At 41.2% G+C, this 22,597-nt stretch overlaps 1 protein-coding gene across 1 annotated transcript in view; it reads right to left on the bottom strand.

The window, feature by feature from the left end:
* Window positions 1–22,597, bottom strand: part of SPATA16 (spermatogenesis associated 16) — a gene marked incomplete at both ends in the record, with an annotated part of 95,229 nt that overhangs the window by 32,951 nt on the left and 39,681 nt on the right. Inside the window, 2 exons of the mRNA XM_080349727.1 lie at window positions 8,655–8,739; window positions 19,469–19,558. Of these exons, the coding sequence (XP_080205853.1) occupies window positions 8,655–8,739; window positions 19,469–19,558 (175 nt within the window). The remainder of the gene's footprint in view (window positions 1–8,654; window positions 8,740–19,468; window positions 19,559–22,597) is intronic.

Genomic DNA, 22,597 nt, shown 5'->3' with positions numbered 1-22,597 from the left:
CTGTCCGTGATGCCAGCAAATGGGAAAGAAGGGACTGAGCACAATGTGGAAATGCAGCTCTAGTTCAGGGAAGTTCTCTGAGCAAAAGCCTGTCCTCTGGTCTCACAAACTCATGTGCATGGAGAACCATTGGAGTCTTCAACTCTTGTATCACTTGCTACCAACTGAGAATCCTACAATTTCATCCCAGCCCAGAGATAAATGTGAAGGATTTCTGTGTTTCTTTCCTATGGTGGAGAAACTCTGAAACCAATTAAAGAGAGGCTGTGTTTGCTTTGCAAAGCTGATACAGAGCATCGACAAGGTGAGCCTGTGTCCCTGCTTGAATTACGGTTTGCTGCCATCAGTAGCTACCATGTATATCTGTATCAGGCAGGGGCTCCAGCTCTGAGCATCCCTGCAGAGGTGACTTCTGGTCTGGGCCACCTGCCCCTGCTCCAGCCGGGACTTTGTGGCTCTCTGAGATGCTGTGAAGTGAGTAGAGCTGGTCCAATGCAGTTGAGCCAGACTCCCTTGAACAGTCAGGGTGACCAATGTTTTGTCCTGGTAGGCTCTCAGCCATGCAACTGGCTGTGGTGCACACACCCTTCTTCCCTGGCATGGTGACAGAGACAGGCATCAATCTGCAATGGGCCAGTGAGGTAAGGCTTACAAACATCAAAGAACCTAGAGTTTCCTCACAAGGGGAGGAGGAAAGGCAGGCACTGATCTCTTCTCTTTGGTGGCCAATGATACAACCCAAGGGAATGGCAGGAAGATGTGCCAGGGGAGGTTTAGGTTGGACGTTAGGAAAAGGTTCTTCACCCAGAGGGTCCTGGACACTGGAACAGGCTCTCCCGGGAGCTGTCATGGCCCCAAGCCTGATAGTGTTCAAGAAGCAATTTGACAACTCCCTCAGACACATGCTGTGGACTGTAGGCTTGTCATGTGCAGGGACAGGAGCTGGACTCAATGATACTTGTGGGTCCCTTCCAACTCAAGACATTTTATGATTCTATCAACTGTCCCCAAGAACAGGCCCACTATCCTGTACATGAAGCTATTGGCCAAAACCAAAGATTTTAACCAGTTTTGTTAATATTTCCCATTTCTTAAAGAGAGTTTTCATGGTGAGAAATACCCTAATTCTAATAAGGCAATTCACCGTGACTGCTCTGAGCAGCAAGACTGTCCCTCCAGTGCTGGGAGAAGCCTTTCACAATCATGAGTCCTCAGTAGGTGTTGGATCAGCTCTGCATGGTTCCCACTATGGCAGGAATGGGTCACAGTTTAAACAGCAGGGTTTTTGTTGTGAAAGGGGATTAAAAACTGTACTCAGCTGAACAGCTTTGGTAGCCTGGGCTCAGAGAGACATCTTAGCTCAGACAGACAGAGCTAAAGGTTGAGCACCACTGAGTGCTTTACATGAATGTAATCAGACCTGCTGGCCAACACCTGGATGCTGTGTCCATCTGGTGATTCAGGCGAGTGCTTGAGAGACAGAGAGTGACCCTGGCAAGGAAATGTTCCTGGGAGATATGTGGAATACTTGGTGTAGGGGCTTTTCAGGACTTTTAGCCCAAAAACAGAGAGACAGAGAGAGGAAAGAAAAAAAAAATATATATATATATATATATATAAGGCAACTAAAATGCAGAAAATAACTGAAGGAGATGTCAGTCCTTCCTGGCACTGAGCTCAGCATAATTTGGGAACTTGACTTAAATGAGAAGAGATGAATCAGACAACCAGAGATGGTGACTGATGTGGTTAGACTGTAAAATGGACAGCACTGTTCAAAGGGGCAGCAGGAAATCATGCCTGAGTCATTGCATTAGCAAACTACTTTATGTGGCTGAACGGTGGCTAATTTAGTAGAAGACAAGTTGACTGAATATAGAGATGTTTCTGAAAAGTGACTTCATCTGTTTCTCTGTGATGTCTTCTGTAGTTCTTCAAGACTAGATGTGGAGCTGGAAAGCCACATAACCAGTAATGATCCTGGGAACGCCACAAACCTCTGCCTGTAGCTTCATCTCCCCAAAGAAAGGAGATGGTATACAAAGAAAGGGAAGACGATAATGAATGTGTAACTTCTTAAGGACCTTTGTACCTTGAGGGAACAATAAGGGCCTGAGAGCAGCACAAAATGGCTGGTTTTCTATGCTGATTTCTCAGGTTTCTTTTGTAAATCTTAAAGCTCTGCTTTGCAACTCAGTAAAAGTCAGAATGAATTGAGCAGCCCTGTAGGCTTTTTTTAATGGTCTGGAGCTTTGCTGGCCAGGCTGTTCCTGTTGAGCATCTTTGAGTCATGGTTAATGAGCCTCTGTTAACAGTTTAAACCCTAATTGGGTTGGTATTTTGCTTCATATTGGGATTTCTACAGCTACCAACTATAGCAAGGTATGTGTTGCCTGATACATTCAGGTAGTATTAAATGAATCCACCTTTCCTGAAATTAGAGACAATTAATCCATCTGTTTTAATAACTGTGACATTTAAACTAATAACTTCTCTTAGCATGTAAATATAAGTATGATTCAAGCAACACTTATTCTACCGTGAATGATCTGGTACTAGAAAAACACAAGTAGGTAGAAAATATGTGGAGGTAGATATTATTAAAGAAGAAAGAATACAAGAAAAATGTTAAATACCTTGGTTTTATACATGCAGAATTGTTTCTGGAATGGAAATATCAGCAACAACAACAGCAATAAAAAGCTCCCAAATAAGTATCAACATGATAGAAACTCTCTGTTGTGTTATTTTATTTGCCTTCTTGATCCAGTTTTCAATTACTCTGTATTTTTACTAGTGTACCTGAGAGCAGAATGAAGCTGGTTTTTGCAGCTGAGAGTTAGGTCTTACAAACAGTGTATTCCAAAGTCAGACTGGTCTGAATCCCTGAAATGGCATACATGTGAAGAGGCCCATTGTGCCCTGAAGAAATGTTAATAATTTTATTTTTAACAGGTTGCTTCAGCTATGATGCAATGAAAACACAGGAAACCCATGAACTGGTCTGAAGCTGCACTGAGGTTGTCTGGATATGAGCGCAGTGTCTTAAGAATGAACTGATCTTCCTGTTTATTGTCCAAAACCTTCTTGTTCTTGTAATGCACAGCATGAGGAAAATCATTACATCCCAATTTTCGACAAGAAAGCTAAAAGCTCAGTGCTTCAAGGCAAGTGTTGCCCTTCAAAAGGCCCACAGATACAGAAAGAGAGGATTACCTATTGTTTTTATGAGGAGGGATGAGAAACGTTATTTTATTTCTTTTCTGACATGACAAAATTCAGAAGTGAATACTTAAAGCAGCAACAAACTCCACAGACCTCTGAGATAATACAGACTTACACTAACATTAGGCGCTCAGGTCTGCCTGTACCTACAATAGTTGTTGACCTCAGTGGGATTTTCCCCCAGATTTTATTGAAGAAGGGACTTTTCTGCAGTGAAGTGTGGCACAGCATGATCTGCTCAAATAGCCTCAAGAATAAATGCGAAACACATTTTCTCAGTGATATGATGGCCAGGCTGCCCAGGGAGCCTGCCTGTCAGCTCCTATCAGTCATTCCATCGGGAGGGTTGCAAAACATCCCGGCTGTTGCCAGCTTGGAAGCCTCACGCTCCACAGCAGGACATGGGTCAGGCCTGAGCAGGCAGGGCTGCTGACGGGCCTCGTCACCGGCTGAGACTGCAGAGGTGGTTTTGGCTACCAAGAGGTTTTTCCTTTTGACTTTCTTTCCTTGCATCATCACCCCACAATGCGTGAGATAAAGCTCTAAAGGAGCTGACAGCGTTCGTTGCCGCACTGTAGGTGTTCAGCCACCTTGCAGGGCTGGGTTATTGTTTGCTATATTGTGTGATGTGTGTATTGCTTGGCTGTTGCAACAGCCCAGATTTTTGAAACGGAACACCTGATGTTCACAACAGCAAGAAGAGAGCAAAACAAATGTCTGAGTACCCAAACCTCCACATCAGCCAACGCATGTGCTACTGCAAGCTTTCTCTGTGACGCTGAGTTCAGCTAACAGAAATATTCTCAGAAACACAAGATCATGAGCTCTGTGTTTGCAATGTGCTAACAGCAGCTCCGTCATGGCTGCAGTCTTGGCTAAAACACTGGGGTTGAACTGAACTAAAGCTAAAAGCCCAGTTTGCTCCAATGAAAATTGAAGGTCTCCATTTGAGCTGTAGCAAATACACCTTGGCAACGTTATGAAATTAAGGCTTTTAGTACAGATGGTTATGGAAACATTGAGATATGAACCTACAAGCTTTGAAATGCCTTCCTGGGGTTCTGATAGTTGTTGCAATGTGTTTCTGGTGCAATTGCACTTAGTGTAAGACTTGGGCTAGATGGGATTAACTTCAGATATAGGTGCATAAGGGCTGCTAAAGCAGAACCTTCAGTATAAAATAGGCCACATAGTTTTTACAATGGAATAGTAAAAGCAATTAAATTTGTAGCGTGCTAATGACTTAAGCCTGAGATGTTTATAAATTACATAGTAAAGGCACTTCATACTAAGATGTCTGTGCCAGATATGGGTGAAATCAGGTTGTGACTTTCTAGATATTTGTGAAGTTCATGTTTGATATTGTTAGGCATTTTTTACTTTGTAGTATGGGCATGATATATTTTTACTCATGGAATGAAACATCCAGAGTGTATTGCACAGTTTCAAGCCGGTGCAAGTAGTTTACAAAGGTATGAGTAAAACTGGAGAATTTGGAGAGGGACTCTTTCTGTGGGATGAAATATCTGAAGCCTATTGTTTGTTTTGCTATTGCCAGCTGAGAAATTGCATTGCTGACAATAAATGCTAGGGAGCTTATCTGACTACAGTAATAAGTAAATGTAAACTTCGTCTTGCTGCTACCACTTTGAAGATATCTACCACAATACATTTAATAACTTCCACATTATTATTTATTGTGGCCAACTCTATTTAACTCACCTATTTTTAATCTAACAGCCAATACACAAATCAGTGTGTATTCTGTAGTGGGTTATGAAAAAAGCCCATCCATTTATCCATTTGATTATATGTTAACTTGGAATGTATATTTTTAATCCATAGAATAATATATTTGAACAGAGAAAAAAGCCCAACTTGCTGTATAATATTATCCATTGCAAATTACTTTTTCACCTCTCATCAGCATTATATCTTTATCTCAGAGTAGAATGGAAGACGGGTATTAATATTCAAAAGCAACACAGGGCATTAGCTATTATATATTGCTGTACAGAATATCCAGAAATAGATGGTTTATGTTAAAGGAGATAATCAAAGAAAGCTAATCAAAAAGCTAATCAAAAAGAATATCTAAAGTTGCCTTGATCATGATCCATAGGTATGTATACAGGGAGAAGATAACAAGTACTAGAGGATCTCTAAGCTTTGGAACATCTAATATAAATTGCTGAGAGTTTGGACTGGACAAGTAAGATCCCAGTTTGTGAACTGGGGGAGAAACAGGGGACAAGCAAACAACAAATCATCATTTAGATGGGTTATGGTAAATATTATATTATTAAACTGTTTAATGGGGATCGGATAACTTTCTCAAAACCAGTCTCTGCTTTGCCTCTCTTGGCACCAATGCAGGAAGGTGAGGGTGCAGTTCTGGGATGCTTTTATGCAGGAAGTCAGATAATTCATGACTATGATCCCATTTGGTCTTAAAAATCTGACAGTGCAAACCTTGCAGTATGCCTAAGAGGAGGTATAGAGTCACGTGGAACAGACCACTGCTGAAGAGGAAAAAGTATGTAAAAGGTAGTAATGAGGAGGGAAGTGATTTGAGGATGTTTAAGAAGAGTTTCGAAGAAAGAGGACTCCTGGCAGCTGATGTCAGGGATAGAAGAAGTTCAAAGGAAAGTATAAAACCAAAATCAGGAGATGAAAACCAAAGGAGATACAAGATAAAGACTGCTCTGAGCAGGAGGAATAGATCAGGGGAGAAAAACTCTTATTTAGAAGTAGGATAAATAATAAAGTGCTTTGCAGATGTGAATTAAGGGCCTGCTTTTTTTGCAGTAAAGGTGTCAGCTAAAGGATTCGAGTGGTCTGTACAATGTTTCAAATTTATGAAAGAATGAGAAGACAGACTGTGAGGAAGAAAAGCCTTTTCCAGCAGTTAAAAGAATCATGAAAAGAAGAAACAAAAGTAGTCTGTGACACACTAAAAGATTATATACATGACCCGCTGATCAAAGTGGAGAGTGACATATCTAATCTAAAAATCTTTCTTCACAAAAGTAAAAACCAAACCGTCCTGTTCACTGTCTATTCCCTTCCTCCTCAGAGAACTTTGCTCACAGTTGTGAGCCAACACTAGCGAGTTCTGGGGCAGAGGAGTAGTTAGCAAGAAAAGCGTGCATCAATAGCTGTTGCTTTGGTTACAAAGCCACATGAGCATGTATAGTCGTGACAAGTTATTTTCAGCTTTACAACATGAAATAGAGAGAATATTAATAAAATAGATTATGTTACCTCTGCTTGGTCTCTCTGTGGTGGAAAGTCCCAGTGCAGTGTCACATGCTACATCATACTGCATAACTGTTGCTGTGTGCACTGATGACATTGAAGTCACCCCTGATGCCGAGTGCACAGAACTCATCAGCTCGGGAAGGAAAAGGTTGTTGCTGGTGCTGGGCATATATCTTCATGAACAGCGTTTCTTAAGTGCTACCTATTAACTTGAGTGGGAGCGGTACCGAGCACCCAGCTGCCTCGACCATGTGTGTCAGCATCTAGATACGGCTGAATCCTGAGCCCACGCTAAGTCATGCGCACAAAAGGCACAAAACTGTAGAGAAACCTCCATCTTCCAGTGAAAATCAAGCACAGTGGGGTATCAAACAAATGGCTAGGTCTGTACTGACATTTCAGAGCTTCTGCAGGTAAAGATGAGAGCAGCTCCCGTTGAGGTGAAAGGCAGAACAGGAGTGGGAATGGGGCACAAAGAGCACGGTGGTGTCTCTTGGTACCACGGGCGTCCAGGAGGTCCACACATGAACCCTCCATCAGGAAGTGAAATGGCTACCAGGGCCAAATTCATTTTGCATGATGATACGAATATTGTATAATGACACTAATGGCTGAAAGCAATTCAGCAGCCCCATTTCTGGTCTGGTTTATTCCCACCTTAGCCCAACCACAGCTTCTGATTTAGGTTCTCTGAGGAGGCATCATGATGAATCTCGCCCTTCATGCCACTTTTTCAGCCGTGTTACATGGCAGGACAGTCTGAACCCCTGTGGGAGAGGACAGCTATGACAGCTCCTCCTTTGAAGGTTTATTTTTTGAAGCTTCGTGTCCATGACATCAAGAAGAAAAGTCAATGGATACCAGTGTTTAGAGACAAAAAAAGACATTCCATTTGAAGAAATGACCCCTTCGTAAAACTATTTGTGAACTCAAGATTTAAAACGACTCTGACCCAGTGGGGAAAAGAATCAAACTGTTCTGTACAGAAGAAATTCTCTGTTGGAAAGCATATAAGAAAGTTCACAGGCACTGCAAACACTAGCCCAGTGGGTAATTCTCTGAATGAGATGCACTTTGCACTCACAGCAGTACTGAAATTCAGCAGCTCCCAGGACTGAGATTTATTCCATTTTACCAATAAGAATGCAGCTAATAATAGTTTTAAAAAGGAAGACTTTACCATGTGAGTGAAGGTAAAAGACCAGATTCTGATCTTCATTACTCTTGCTTATCTCAGACATATTTTGCACCACTTCACATAAAGTACAGATGTCATAGATGTTCTCACAGAATAAACCCAAAATAGATGGTATCATAACCAGACTGTGAAATTTTATTGCAAGGGACATCTGCTATTCCTAGTATCATTAAATTCCTTGTATGGACAAAGAGGACCGGAGGGTCAAGTCTGCTCTGGAAGGCAGAAGGGTCTTCCACCGCCTGAAGCCCAAATGCTGCATTCCCTCTGAAATGCACTTTGGTTGCATTGAAACGGGGGCTACAAAGGCTGGGACACCATGGGCAGCAATAAGCCTCTCCCAGCAAAGGATCTGCTGTCAATTCACCTCCAAGTGTGGGAGAACTCTCCTCAGAGTAGAAGGGGGTACCCTTAAACTTAAATTTCTGCTGATGTGGCTGAACAGCCATGTCACATAAGTATCACTGAAGAGACGAGTCTCATTGAAGTCAATGGTCTACTGCCCACATAAGTAATCTTTGTGGACCATGGTCTTACCTAGCCATCCTTCACAGAGCTCTTTAGGTTCCTCTGAGACCATTCCTTACAGTCATTTTTTCCTCCCCTTCCAGTTGAAGAGTTTGGAAAGGTGTCAGAGGATTAGTATAATGCAAATCGTGAAAGGAAAGTGTCACTAAGGTAGGAAGACTTCACAAAAAATAGCTTAGGGGACTATGCAGTATCCAGAATTAAATTTTATAGCAGCCCATAAAATTGAAGTATGAGCCAAGGGTTAACAACCTTGAATTTTGCCCTTAAAATTAGTCCAAGAAAACCTACTTCATTATAAATACGGTAGTACCATATAGTGTCCTGTTGATTGATATGCCCAAGAGCTACCTTTGTCGGCAGTCTTTTAAGCAGTAATCCTTCATTTTGGTCTTAAAAGTGAGATGGGCACCTCCTTCCTCATTGGGCTATCAATTTTTACCTGCCAATACAGTTTGATGAGCTTGCTTATATGCTGCTCAGTGCCTCCTGTCAGCCAGTACATATAGTCAGCAATCATGGCGCTCCTGGTGACAAAAGCAGAATAAATGAGTGTACAGGGAGAGAAGGATGTATAGAACAGTACTTAAAGAAGGCAATATTAAAAGCTTATAACACGAGGTTTGTATCAGAAGATTACACATAGCTTCAACTTTAAGACAAACATTAGTAAACATTTTTTAGCTAGTTAAACTATCTGCAAGCAAATAACCCTACATTTTCTTTTAATAGATTTTCCATATTTTAATCTTAGCAAATATTTAATGACTGCTACACAAAATTTTAGTCTGCCTTTTTTTTTTTCCCTTTAAAGTATATGTGGGTAAAACATATCTAAGTAAATTTCTTCCAGGACACCATCAACACATGTAACATCCTGTAGCTTGGCAGGCTGAGAATATCACTCCTCTATGGCAAACACAGACACAGTTCACCTTTGATTAAACTATATCTTTAAAAAAACCCAACCCCAAAGTAATCAGCTATCTTGCTACCTAATTGAGTATGCTTTAGTACTCCCACTGTCTGTGACAATCATTGCATTACTCTTTCTAGACTGAGGGATGCTAAAAAACTATTGTGCAATGGATATTAATGCAGAGTCTTAGCAGACTTTAGAAAATCAGTTTGCTTTTATGGCTGCTTCTCCACACTGCTCTGTTTCCTTTCCTCTAGAGATTCCAAATCCAATTAAATGTGACTAGATGTAATTCCAAATTGTCACTTTAGTCAATTAAACATATAATAATCTTGTGTACCTAATTACTAGCACCAAAAGTTTATTTGTTGATGTAGTGCTATCAATGTGTACTTCTGCATGTTCCCCTTATCATAGCCTATATATTAATTGTGCTTTGACATTACCGTAAATTGAATTTGAAATTTCCCCCTAGTTAAAAGTGTCTCACAAACAGTAATCCCAATCCTGTTGTAATACCCTTTCAGAATGTACTTTCCAAGGCTGTATTATGTTCTTAATGAGATATAACCAAAAATACATGGATTTAACAATAAACATTTCAAAGCAGGCCCAGTATCTGGGGGTAACATATTGTTACAAACAGGAACTAAATCTTCCCTTAGATGTTCTCACACAGCTGCCATTAATTTCACCAGGAGAAAAGTAATTCAGCAGGATCCATGGATTTCTGCATAAGGACTGGATTTAGCCATAAGCTTTATCCAATGCTCATTCAAACCGCTGGCAAGGATTCTCTTGACTGCACTAGAACAAAAAGCAGCTTCTAATTGAACATTGTTAGCCCAGCCGGCACAGGATGAACAAGGGATGAAATCCTCATTGCCCTGAAAATCATTGGCAAAACTCTCATTGACTCCAAATGGTGCCAGGGTTTAATCCCAGGAATGACATATGGATCCTATGGATGAAACACAGAAGGTGAGCAAAGCATCCAGCTCTGCCTGCTTGACCCAATGCCAGCCACAGTTCTAAGGAAATACATCCACTGTGTCCTGAGGCATAAAAGGGAAATAAACATGCAGCACAAAAATGGGGAAAAACAAATCTGCCACATTATTCTGTACCTTCGGTCTACTAGAGGTGGTCTGCAAAGCTTTCAGCTCGCATGACAATGGCAGTAGCTGGTACTGCAGTCTCCAGAAGTGTACACAAGTGGTGGTGGCTTCCTGCAGCCACCTCACCAGAAAGAAGGGACTCTCAATCTGAATTTAGAGCAATTCTCAAGCACTAAAGCCTTGTCTATTTTGGAGTCAAAGGGCATTTGCAAGTCATCAGGTAGAGTTTGGGCTCCTAAAGACATAGTGCCCCCCTAATGCTGACATTTCAAAGATTAAAACTGGCAAATCCTTAACCCCGAGCATCATCCTGTCACTGTGGGAACTCTGGCATGGGTGGAACATGTTGAACACACAGACACCCACACCATGCTTTGCCATCTCTACTGCAGGCCACGGACTGGCGAAGTGAGGATTCAGCAGCACAACATGACATCCAATTTGTGATGTCCCACTCCTAGGTGGTAGCCAAGGCTTCATTCTTATCTGTTTCTCAGCATCAGCTGCAAAATGCAATGATCATATTTGACTGATTTATCTATTTGGTGTGTGAGTCTTCCTGGCATGATCTTTTGCTAATTCTTCGCAGCATGCTCAGTACAATGTCACTCTGATCATGGCAGAGGTCTCCAGGCATCACTGCACTCCCAACAAATGCCTTTCCTCTTTATTCTTCCTTCTTAATTTGTTCTTATTTAAATAATCAGAAGCACATTTACATTTCAAGCATTCGTGTTTAGTTTTTCAACATCTGCTTTTATCCCTGCTAGATTTCTCCTGTACTGCCGTGCATTACATCAGGGTTGGCAATGCACATACACAAAACCTCTCCAAGCCCTTTGAGTGTCTCCACCCCACACACGGGTCAGGTCCAATGCTTGCCACTGTGACCTTGGAGCTTATGAGGGACTTTAAAAGTTCCACTTTCAAAAGAAATACAAACACTAAGGCTCTATGTGGATGGCCTGTGTCCAACCCCAAATGTGCCCAAGTCAGAGAGTTTTCTTTGGAGGCCTCCAAGACTCAATTCACAGAACCAAAGTGACACATTCAATAGAAAATGCTGAATTTCCCGACGCATGCAAACAAGTGAAATTACGCTGTGTGAATATGGTTACAGGGCTGAGCACTGAAAAATATTTAGGGATGTAAACACTCAGAAAACAAAGGACTGACTGAGATATTTGGGCAGGTTAAAAGCCTGGCTCCCATTGAAATACACAAAGGCATAAAGCACTGAGTTGGGTTCCTGACTCCCATGGAGTACCTGTCCGTGCCACCCATAAAAATCCAGGAAACAAAGACTTTCAGTAAGATACTTATGAGCACATGACACACTCTGAAACGAGACTTAAGTAAAATATTATTTAAAGAAATACTATTTAAGAAATTGTTATTTAAGATCTCCAGCCATTGTCATTAACATCTTTTTCTCTCATCATGCTATCAACATGGCTGATGTATGAAATATATCATATTAGAATGTTAGATATACTATATATGACTTAGGGGATTGGACTAGATGATCTTTGGAGGTCCCTTCCAATCCCTAACATTCTGTGATTCTGTGAGGATAGTATATACACAATTATGTTAGTATTTCTGCAGTATGTAAAGACTGGAGTAGGTCCTTCTTCCCACCTCCTGCAATCACAGGTCCTGGGGAAAGGGGAGCTTGTGAAGAGCTGGATGGAGGACATTTCTGTTGAGGTCAGTTGGGATCAGCTGTGATGTCATGTGGAGATTTTGGACAAGCGATGTTAGCCAGTAACAGACCTCACTTTGATTTGTACCTCTAGAGTGACTACTTAAGAGTTCAACTTTGAACCTTCCTGAGCACAAGAAACATCAGATACAAAAAAATGGGAAAATAGCTCCCATTTAGACCATGTGATGCATTTTTCTGAATGAAAATGCATTTTATTTTTACAGTTTTTAAAGATATTTGGCTTAAACTCTAATGGTAAAGAACAAAGATGTGTACACTCTCTTCCTGCTTCTGACACCATCACTTCATGTGATGTACAGAAATATTGGCCTCATATTTACAGAACCATCTTCCAGTTTTGAGTTACCGTTTTAAAACACTTAAAACATGCCTGAGCTTCAGATGGTAGCCCACCAAAGAGCTCTGTTTGACATGAGAACTGAAGTAGTTCTGACAATACACCTTCAGGTACACTTTAGGGGATGCTGAAGAAAATATGACACCTCCTTCTTTCCAAACATAAAGATTTATATTAATTTTTTTTTTTTCCTAGTTGCTAGTTTGGGCCACTGTAAACTTCCATAATATAGCCAAGTCCATCTGGGTTAATAAGTTTGGATCCCAAAGGTGTCCTGCAATATCTGCTCAATCTGGCCACTTGGTGGTGCAGAACAATAAGATATATTTCTATATGTGCAAGCAAAGAGCACACCACAGATCCTAAACTGTCTCCCTCAGCCCATCTCCAGACATGCATAGGACTTGTAATAAAAAGTCAAAGGTAGCTTGTGCTGCACGACAGCTGCTGGCACTAAGAGCCAGCACAGCCAACTCCTTGGCAGCAGCCGCGAAAGTCTGTGACAAGAAAATGGGTGCTACAGGTATAAGAAACGTGCGGAGTTTTCTGGAATGCAACAAAGTGCTACATTGCCAAAGAAGACAAGAAATTAGCTTTGCCACTAAATGCTTGTGTATTCATTTACCATTGTAAACACTGGAAAAAATATGAGGGCAAGACTCAAGGTCAGCGCCTTGGACCTTGACTGCTCCCCTTGAGCTGCAGGGAAAGGAGAGGAGCCCTGGAGGGGAGAGGGGGATTTCTCTGCAGATGGCAGAGCCTTAGGAATAATCACAGCCCATACACATCAGAGTAACTTCCACCTTGCTATGCTATTCAGCCCTAATTGCTGCTAAAGTGATAGAAAATGACCTTTGCTCCCTACTTCAAGTGATCTCACCTGGATCTGCTGCAAGTGGTACTAATAGGAGACCTCAGCTACTGCCATGTGATACTAGCCCTATGCAGACCTAACGTTTGGAAAGGGTGAGTGTTTTTCTGTTTGTTTTAGTTTAACAGGACCTTTAATATTCCTCATGCAGATATCTGGGTATTTGAGATCTTTATTATAACAGTACTAAGTCTAAGAGACAAAATGCAAAATAGAGGACTACTGTCTTCTGGGTGTTCTTTTTTATTTTCTTCTGATATTAGAAAGGGAAGGTGATGCGTATGACCAGAATAAGTAAGAGACGGATATTTTAATGCAATCATCCTATTTGAAAATTGAACAAAATTATAACAGTTAATTTTTAAACATCTCCATATATCCTAAATATATATTACCTCATTACTTGGTGATGGAGATAAACAGAATTCCAGAATACTGAGCAGGAATAAATTTATTAATATCAAGACTTACATATACGTAGACTGGCCCTGAAATGGGGCAAAATGTTATGTTACCTATGCTTAACATCTTGATGTTGCTAATTCCTGCGGAGGACTGGCTAAAACTTCATTTTAAATATTTTACCAGTGAACATCAAACATTATATTTATCACTGTTTTTCCCATGGTTCTGTGGAAGTAACAGCTCTCTACATTGCATGGAGACTGCTATGCAGTCCAAATGAATATTTCTGATTTAATGGCAACTGCTGTCAAAGGATACAGAGAATGCTTCATAAATGTGAGCTGAGCAATGCATTGGGGAAAGGACAAGGCTTTTAAAATGGCAGGGGATGCTCAAGAAAATAGGTTGCTAAGCCCAGCAAGATCTTGGGCTTTCCACAGCTTGGTATGAAACAAGCAGCAGCCAGTATGGATGTGCCATACAGATCCCAGGAGGTGTGGGAGGCTCCAGTGCCTGTGTTAGCTTCAGTCGAGTGGTTTGGAGAAGGGATGGGTTAGCTGGGGTGAACTGCTTCCAACAGAGATGTAATGACACTTTCAGAGGGATATGGTCCGTGCTTGTTCTGGCCGGTGCTTGCTCTGCTCTCTTGTATTGCTTTGTACCTCATGCTCCCTGGGCTGGGGACACACCTTGTACTGTCCGTGTTGGGATTTACTCCTGGCAGGAGGTGTTGAAGGTTGTATTGAAGGTTGTTTCTTTCCTATGACATGAACCTGTCTGAGCGAGCTGTTGTCTGACACTACATCTCAAGCGATAAAGAACAATGTGTGTGCCGTAGAAATAATGGCTGGTAATTTTAGACACAGACTAACATCATATGTTGGTGTCAAATTAAGTAACAGGCCATGTGGGCTTTCCTTTGGGCTTTGGCTGATGCTGGTACTTGCGAAGCTGCTTTCCTAGACCTAATTTATGAAGCCTTCTTTCACAGTGTGACTCTGGGGAGGACAGGGGTGACAAAACCAGCAGAAGCTCCCGGATCCCTTCCAATGGAAAAACAACCCATTTTCTCTGCCGTGCCTGGGCGACGTGTCCTCCCCGTGCAATGCTCCTGCCGGCAGAGCGGTGTCCCCTGCTCCCCGCCGCCGCGAAGCCGCGCTGGTGGGCGGGCGGCCCCAGGGTTCGGAGTCACGCGTGGGACAGCCCCGGGGGCGCCGCCCCTCCTGCCGCGGGGGCCCCCACGGCGCTAGGCCGGGGCTCTGCAGCCCCCCCGGGGCAGCCGCTGGGCTCTGACCCCCAACAGCTCCCGAAATAATGGGGTCCAGAAAGCCCTCCCTGGCTGCGGGGGGATCTTCGGGTGGGTGAACCACGGGGCCCAGAGGGATCCTCGATGTTAAAGGGGACGGGGGTCCGTTGCTATGACAACGATGTGTTTTGTTTGTCTGTTTTTATTTGTGTTTTTTTTTTCTTTAAATAAAATTTTCTTTTAAAGAGTTGTTTCAGTTTTCCTAAGCTGAAATAAATTAGGATAGAGAGTATCTATCTATCAATCTATCTACCTATCTGTCTAGGTTTTTTTTTTTCCCCCAAGAGCAAGCCCATGGAGGATGCAAAGGTGGGAAGCACAGAGGCAGGAGTGGGCTGTGAGCTGGTGACTCCTGAGCTGGTATCCACAACCCCAATTTTTTGTATATCTTTCCTTTGTTCAACTCTATGCTTTGTAAAACCAAAACTGGACGTACAAACTGACGCAAATTATTCACCTAGCTTTCACCTGTTACATTTTCAAGTCTCACTAAAAGTGGACACACACCTGAACACATGCAGGGGGGTGAGGTTTGCTACTTGCAGACCTAGTTTGCTTTTCAGCTAATGGGATTATCTTGATTTATTTTATTTTTATTTTTTAATAGGAATGTCAAAAAGCTGAGTCAGCCATGCCGCAGCTATTAAGATACTAAAACTTCCTCCTTCTTAAGGATTGCTTACCCCTACTCTATGCAGTCAGATGAATATGAGTTGTTTGTTCTGGCAGAGGGACAGACAGTCTGTTTTCCCCTTCATGTATACAACTAATTTCAAGTCACTAGTGTTCTAGCTGGTGATAAAAGAACTATCTTAAGCTTTTCACAGAACATACTGACACTGTTAAATCAGCACAGCATTTTGATTAGCAGAAAGATGAGAGCTATGCAGCTTAATGATGTAAAGGGGCAAAATCTCTTCTGTATTTAAAACTCTAGTTGCAAAGCAAAGGTGGCCATACTTTTCTGTAAGTTACAAAATTTCACCTTACTACTGATTCAAGACTATTCAGTGTCAGGAGTAGCTTTCACTATTGGAGTAAAGAGGGAAAATTGTTTTCATGGTGTATTGCTCATCTGGTTAGACCTTCTCCTGTGGATGTGTAACAGGCAGCTGTGGGCTTGGAGACCTGAAGGATGCGCAGGCTCTGACCCCTCTTTCTTCAGGAGCTTTGAGGCTCACCTTTGGGTGCGTGTTCTTTTTCTAGCACTCTTGTCCTTGAAAGCAAGGTCTGGTGGTTTGGCTGTTCTGTCTTTAGAGACAGTATGGGTTGCCAAGGTTCTTCTGTGGCTTATGCGTTCCCTTGCACACATGTGTCCTTTATATCTTCCTTCCCTAAAGTACCAGTACTTGTACTGTAAGGAAGGTTGGATTCTCCTCAGCCTTCTCTAAGAGCATTTTCTGTTTTGTGACAAAGTGAGCCCAGGACCCTTTCCTGAACTTTCCATTCTGGTTATTAAGTGGTCTTTTATCAGCTATGACTCTTTGTCTTTGGCTGCTTTCAGTAGCTGCTATTGGAAACTGATCCTAAGCCTAAATGCATTCTAATGCACAAAGCTTCATGATAACTTCCAAGCTAAATTTGTATATAATGCATTTATGCCCATTTGTTCAAGGGCCAGGATGGTCTTTCAACTGAAGTTGGTTTTCTCCCCTTCTGAGGTTTAAATCTTGACTCTGTTTATCAAGTGCAGTCTCCTAACATCAGATATACCAACAAGGGAGAAATACATTTACTAGCTGACACCCTAGTGAAAGTAAGTTGCAGCACTTTAGAATTCATTGTTTGCAGATGCTGTGACCCCACCATGGTATTTCTAGGATTGCTTTACAATGCCAAATGGCCTTAGGCTGCACTCTACATGGTAGCATCCTATCACAGTGCTATCCCGAAGGAATCTCTACACAGCTGACAAAATGCAAAAGTGTTGCAGATCTGGGCATATCAGACTCTTTACATTAATTCAGATGTCCTTGCATTTAGACTGCTTCATATGCTTATTCTCCCGACACCGCACTGTACTAGTCAAAATTACACACTGAGGAACTTGAGAGAAGCTTAAATTACAGTTGACCCCACTCTAGCCTATGACTTTCTCTGAACGAAGAATTTGGTCTGGTACCTCCTCAGAGACAAAATCTCAGGGGATCTCAGCTTGATAGGTAGGCTGAGTTAAATGTGATTATCTACACTGCTTGTGCCAAGCAGTACTGTTCACATCCAGTCACTCCTGTTCACATACCCATGCAGTTCTGGGTGTATTTAATGGACTATGCAATAACTTAAAAAAGCAAATGAGTGGAGTGGGAAAGTAAGGAATACTTAAAGCAGAAAAAGAAATACAGTGACCTTGTTCTTGTGCAAGAAGCAAGCAGAAATAAATGACAGTTTATGCTAAGAAAAAACAAGTTTTTATTTCCAGCAACTGCAACTGAATATTTGTATGCCATAGTACGTCTGTAAGGAGCAGACTACATTCTGCACCATTACTAGGGTTCGCCTAAGACCAGTGACTCTGGTGAGATGACAGAAGTAGTGCTAAGCTTAGTTTAACACAATCTGCAGAAGCAGCTCTGCACAGTTGCTATAACACTATGTTAAACTAGGCTAAACTCTGAATACTGCTATAGTCACTGCTTTTGGAACCACTCTAGATTCAGTCTGTCAGAATGTTCCTCTCCTTTACAAAATACATAATCTCATTTAAAATCATCTAGTTTCCTGAAAGCTACTTGATGTAGGGGAAAAAAAAGGCTGACAAAGTTCCTTCTTGCCTGCTGATGTAGTAAACTTACTGATTGCTTATCTGCAGTAACACCAACTATGATTTAAAAAAAAATTTTTGAAATCATATTTATGAACACCTTGGTGTTCTTACTGTCTTCTTAAATATGGGCAGGCATATGTATTGCTTCTTAGGAAAGATACGTTTTTGAAAGGCTATTTTTTTTTTTTCCTAACTTTTTTTTTAAATCTTCAGTGTGACTTCTTCAAGGGGAGAACCCCTTTCTCCTCCCATCTCCCCTGCCCCTTCCTCACTCCAGCACCCCAAACAGTTTTCCGTGTATTACTTCACCTGTTGCAATACTAGTGAAGTTTTGGGTTTGAAAGTATCCTAGACATGATCCCCCACCTGTTACAAAACAACATTCTCCTAACACAGCTTTAAAATGTATGGTTGATCAGTGGATCTCAGCTGTTGAGGATTCAGTAGGTCATAATTTCTCTCTGAATCAACACCTTAACAAGATTTTAGGACAATGAGACGTCTATCTGTGAGATATAAAAGGAGATATAGGAACTATCACAATACTTCATTGTTTTTCAACAAGGTGCTTTCTCTATTTGGAACAGCTTTATTTGCAAAGTGAGCTGTTTGTGGTGTGTGGTGGGGTTTTTTTGTTTGTTTTTTGAAGGAATAGGTGGGTTAACAGTGAAGTGAAATATTCCAGGTTTACCTGAAATCACATTTCTAAAGAAATTTGGAAGAGCTGTTTCCTTGTCTTGGGGAACTGAATCCTACTCCCTGTCCTGACATGTGAAAGCTAGTGCAGATTACTTTGACAGAATCTCGATGTGTGTCCTGCAGAAAGAAAAGTCCTGGGGTATTGGCTGAAATCCAGCACAGAAAATTGAAGTTCATCTTCCCAAATCCTCTCTGCAACTCCGCTTGGATAAAGTCTTCTTCCACTCCCTATACAAACTGTTTTGCTGCTATTTTAATAGCTTCAGAGCTCTACCACTAACATCAATCTTAAATGATGAGCAAAGTGACCCTTTCAGTCTCTTGCCTAATTTGCACTGACTGTTCTGCCATTAGTTAGCTAATGATTTGTGAAATATTTTGTGATATACCTCATGGTCTTCAGCTGAACAGTCCTCTCTAAGTGTCTAAGGTTAGCAGTAATGACGATACATATCAAGTCACCATTGCGTTTCCCCATGCATCATTTTCTTTTAAGCATGTTAAATGGTTAAAAACTTCTGCCACATTTGGAACTTTTAAGTTTTGGCAGCATTAACGCAAGTATACAAGCAGAGCTTCCTCTTGCCGTCTTTCCTCCTGCCAGCAGTTTCCGTTCGCACCAGCAGTCTCATCAGCTGCACACAGGCTAAATTTTGCAGCATATCACAGTGTACCCTGAGATCTTGATTTTATTTTATTTTACTTTTTAATTTTATTTTTCCCTTCCCAAATTCCCCTCTAAGCACCCCTGAGTTTCTGCCCAGGGCTGTGGTGAAACCAGGGAGTGGAAGGTGCTTGTGTGCATGGAGCTTTTCCCCCAGTACAGCCCTGGGACCTGACCAGGGCTCACCCCTCCACCTGAGAACGAGTAAGTCCTCCTATGTGCATTAGTCTAACTGCCAACTAGGGACATAATTTGGATTATTCATGTTATGCCAACTGGGAGGATTGGAGCTCTGCTGCATGCGAGATCATATACACAAAGCCAACGCAAAGCTCCTGCTGATTTTGGAAAAGCCTGGATATAAGATGATATCCTTACTACTGAGAGCTGAAATGAAAGAGATACAGAGAAACCATTAGTAATCCACTAACAGCGGAGTACCTTGCAGCTTCAGAGTATCTTTCTAAGCACCGAAACACGGTGGCTTGGCGCAGGTGGTTCCGGAAATAAGCTGGGTTCAGAATAATGCTCCTTGAAAAGACAAGAGGGATAGACAAGTTTAGATTTCTGATTCTTAAATCCTTAAATGCTACTGATAATCAAACTGTGACTAAGACACATACTGTATACACTTAACTCTATGTAACTCAGCACTGTGTGTCTCAAATGTAATGTGAACTGTCACTTTCTCTTGACAGCTGTGATATATGAACAAACATTATTAAAATTTTATTGAGCTTATACCATAAATGCAGTTTCATTAGGGTTTTGTGTATTGTTCTAGAAAAAAAGTTCTGAGGCAATATGCTATATTGCCTTTAGCTTGCAGATAACATAAGCCAAAATGCTGCAGTACAACTTCTTGTTAAACTCTACATCCACTAACATGAGTGGCAGTTGTCTGACCTGTCTACCTGGAAGAACTGTGCATCTAGAATGTACTTTAGTGTTTGCTTAGAAGATGTTAAAATACCTTCTGTACAAGTGGTAGGTTCTACGTGGGTGGACCTTGGCATGTTTCTTAGACCTTTAACTGCAACAGAGGTAATTCCAGGTGTAACCAATTACAGGCTTTAAGTCAATATGAGAAAAAATGGAAGAGTAAAAATAGCTTAAATGGTTAGATTGGCAGGCAGGGTGTCCTTCTGATGTGGGCAGGGGGAGGGCAAGAGTGACAGCTCCTCTACATCTAATTAGTTCTGCCTGTGATATCTCCAGCAAGTCACTGGCTTCTCTGGTCAGCACTTCTCCCCAGCTTTGAAGAAAAGGTACATAAAGGGTGTTCTAGGATGCAAAGCTTTATAAAACATGCATGTAATGACAAATACTAAGTATTCAATAGTAATTTACCAAGTCAACAAAGAGATTAAGGCTACCTTCTACTACAAAGGAAACTTGCAGACTGACTTTTGTTTCCTCATTGATAGCTTTGGATACCATGATAGGATTAAATACAGCTGCTATTGTGATTTCAATCTAACAACCACAGAACTAATCCTCTTATAACTTAATATTTTATTAAAGCTTATTTATTGTCTTGAAACTGACATATGTATATTTGTAAACACATTTAGCTATGAAGTCACACGTATGGAAACACCCAGTTCATTTTAGAAGGCAAATAACTGTCTTTTCTATATGTTTTCAGCACTCATGGGCTGTATGTCTGGGGCCTTTAAAGGAAATTTCAGAATCTGTTAAAACCTAAAAGTGTCTCCAAGATGCTGTAGGCTTATGCATGAGGTTCACTCTGCAGGCACTTTCTCCAAGGCATACAGAAAGCTCTGAATGGTTATATCTATATTTTCAAGTAATTAGATACATTAGGAGTGGGTCAGTAGGTCAGAGAAGCTTAAGTTGAGGACCTTATATCTATATTGTAGGCAGCTAGGGCTTTTATTTCAGACTAGACTTAATCTGTTCCCTTAAACAAAATGTCCCAGTACATGTTGTTCAAAGCTGTCTTGCAGGTTTGTCCTTGCTTTGGATTCCTGTGTCTTCATTAGCTGTTGCTTGTATTTTGTACACAGATCATGCAGGACATGCAAGTACTTTTCTCTGACATTAGTTTGACAGTACCAAAAATGGTCTGTGAACCATATAGTGTGCAGGAAATGGAGGATATTGGGTCAAGTGCATCACAATCCTGCTACTGTGCTAAACTCAATTGTAAGTTACATGAAACCAGAGACATTTCTGTTCTTCTGGCACAGTAAAGGTTTAGTCTGTATGAGCAGAACTGCACTGTGCTCTGGAGATACAACTTTGCTGAAGACCATTCTAGGGTGATATAGGAACCAGGAACCATCTCAGAACTACGCTTTTCCAGTCCATCATTTAAAAAAAAAAAAAAAGCTCATAAAACTGTATTGAGGCACAGCATTACCCTGCAGGAACTATATCTCTGGGAAGAAGGTGTGGGGAGAAAACCAGTGCTGATTGTGTGACTTAAGGCATTACTGGAGTTGCTCTTGGTGAGGGGAACAAATCACTCTTTTCAGTTACAAAATTATAATGTCAACAGCAAACACTGCAATTCTCAGCCAAACATGGCTCAAATCTGAAGTTTAGACAATACTGAGGGTCACCAAAATTTAATTTAATCAAAACAAAATCATTGAAAGATCAAGTACTGTGAGTATTTAATGATTTGACCAAAACGGTAATACCTTACATAGATGACAACTGGTACTTCTGCAAAGTATTTTAAAGGAGATTATTGCTGCTGTAAACTGTAGTCAACAGTTGATAATAGTGATATTGATTTTCCTTTTTTTTTTCTCCCCTCTGCAAGTTATTGGTTCTACCTCAGCCAAGCAATAGCACTATGAGGGGAAAAAATTAAAAAATCAATAATTCCTTGGTACTTAGCAACATACTTTCTGTAAGTCTTTGAGCAGGATGTGCTATGATAGGCTTATAATAAATATAGAACTGTAGCAGATTTTCAAAGAATTAGATACTAGCTCTCCATTTTCCATCTTGATTTTTTTTACTAGTCTCAAAAAGATCAACTACTTCTCTTTATCTATGAATTCTATGCTGAAAAATATTATACTATGCTCTAATAGCTTGAACAAACATCAGAAAGCTACCTTTGACTCCTGGCGGTTTGGTTTGATGTTGCTAGGCTCTCTGTAGCCTACACACTAAAAATTTCTGCTATATTATTGCTCTACCCCAAAGTAGCCCTTTGCTGTACTGATGCAGCTCCAGTTTAGTAGCCTTTATGCAGAGCAGTGCTGATTTAATGCCAGGTGTGACTAAAATTGTGCAGAGCTATTCCTTTGGCTTTTAAAACTGACTCTGCTGTGTTTCAGATGATTTTGGTGAAAAGGAGAAAAGCAGCAACAAAACCAACCAAACAAACCCAAAACAAACAGAAGACCACAACTCAACCCTGAACAAACAAAACCTGAATGAAAATAGGAAGCAAAGGAATTGTACAAACAAAGGTTAAGAGGAAAACCCTAATTTCATGAAGTTCTCCTTCAAATAAGAGCAGATGGGAGACCCATCTGGCCAGGCAGAAATGTGCCAGGCTGTGCATACTGAGAACAAGTCCATGCT

This window comes from Nesoenas mayeri (assembly GCF_963082525.1).
Source record: "Nesoenas mayeri genome assembly, chromosome: 9".
NCBI classification, from domain to species: Eukaryota; Metazoa; Chordata; class Aves; order Columbiformes; family Columbidae; genus Nesoenas; species Nesoenas mayeri.
The sequence above is the reverse complement of the archived record's forward strand: the minus strand, read 5'-3'. Positions and strand labels throughout refer to the sequence as shown.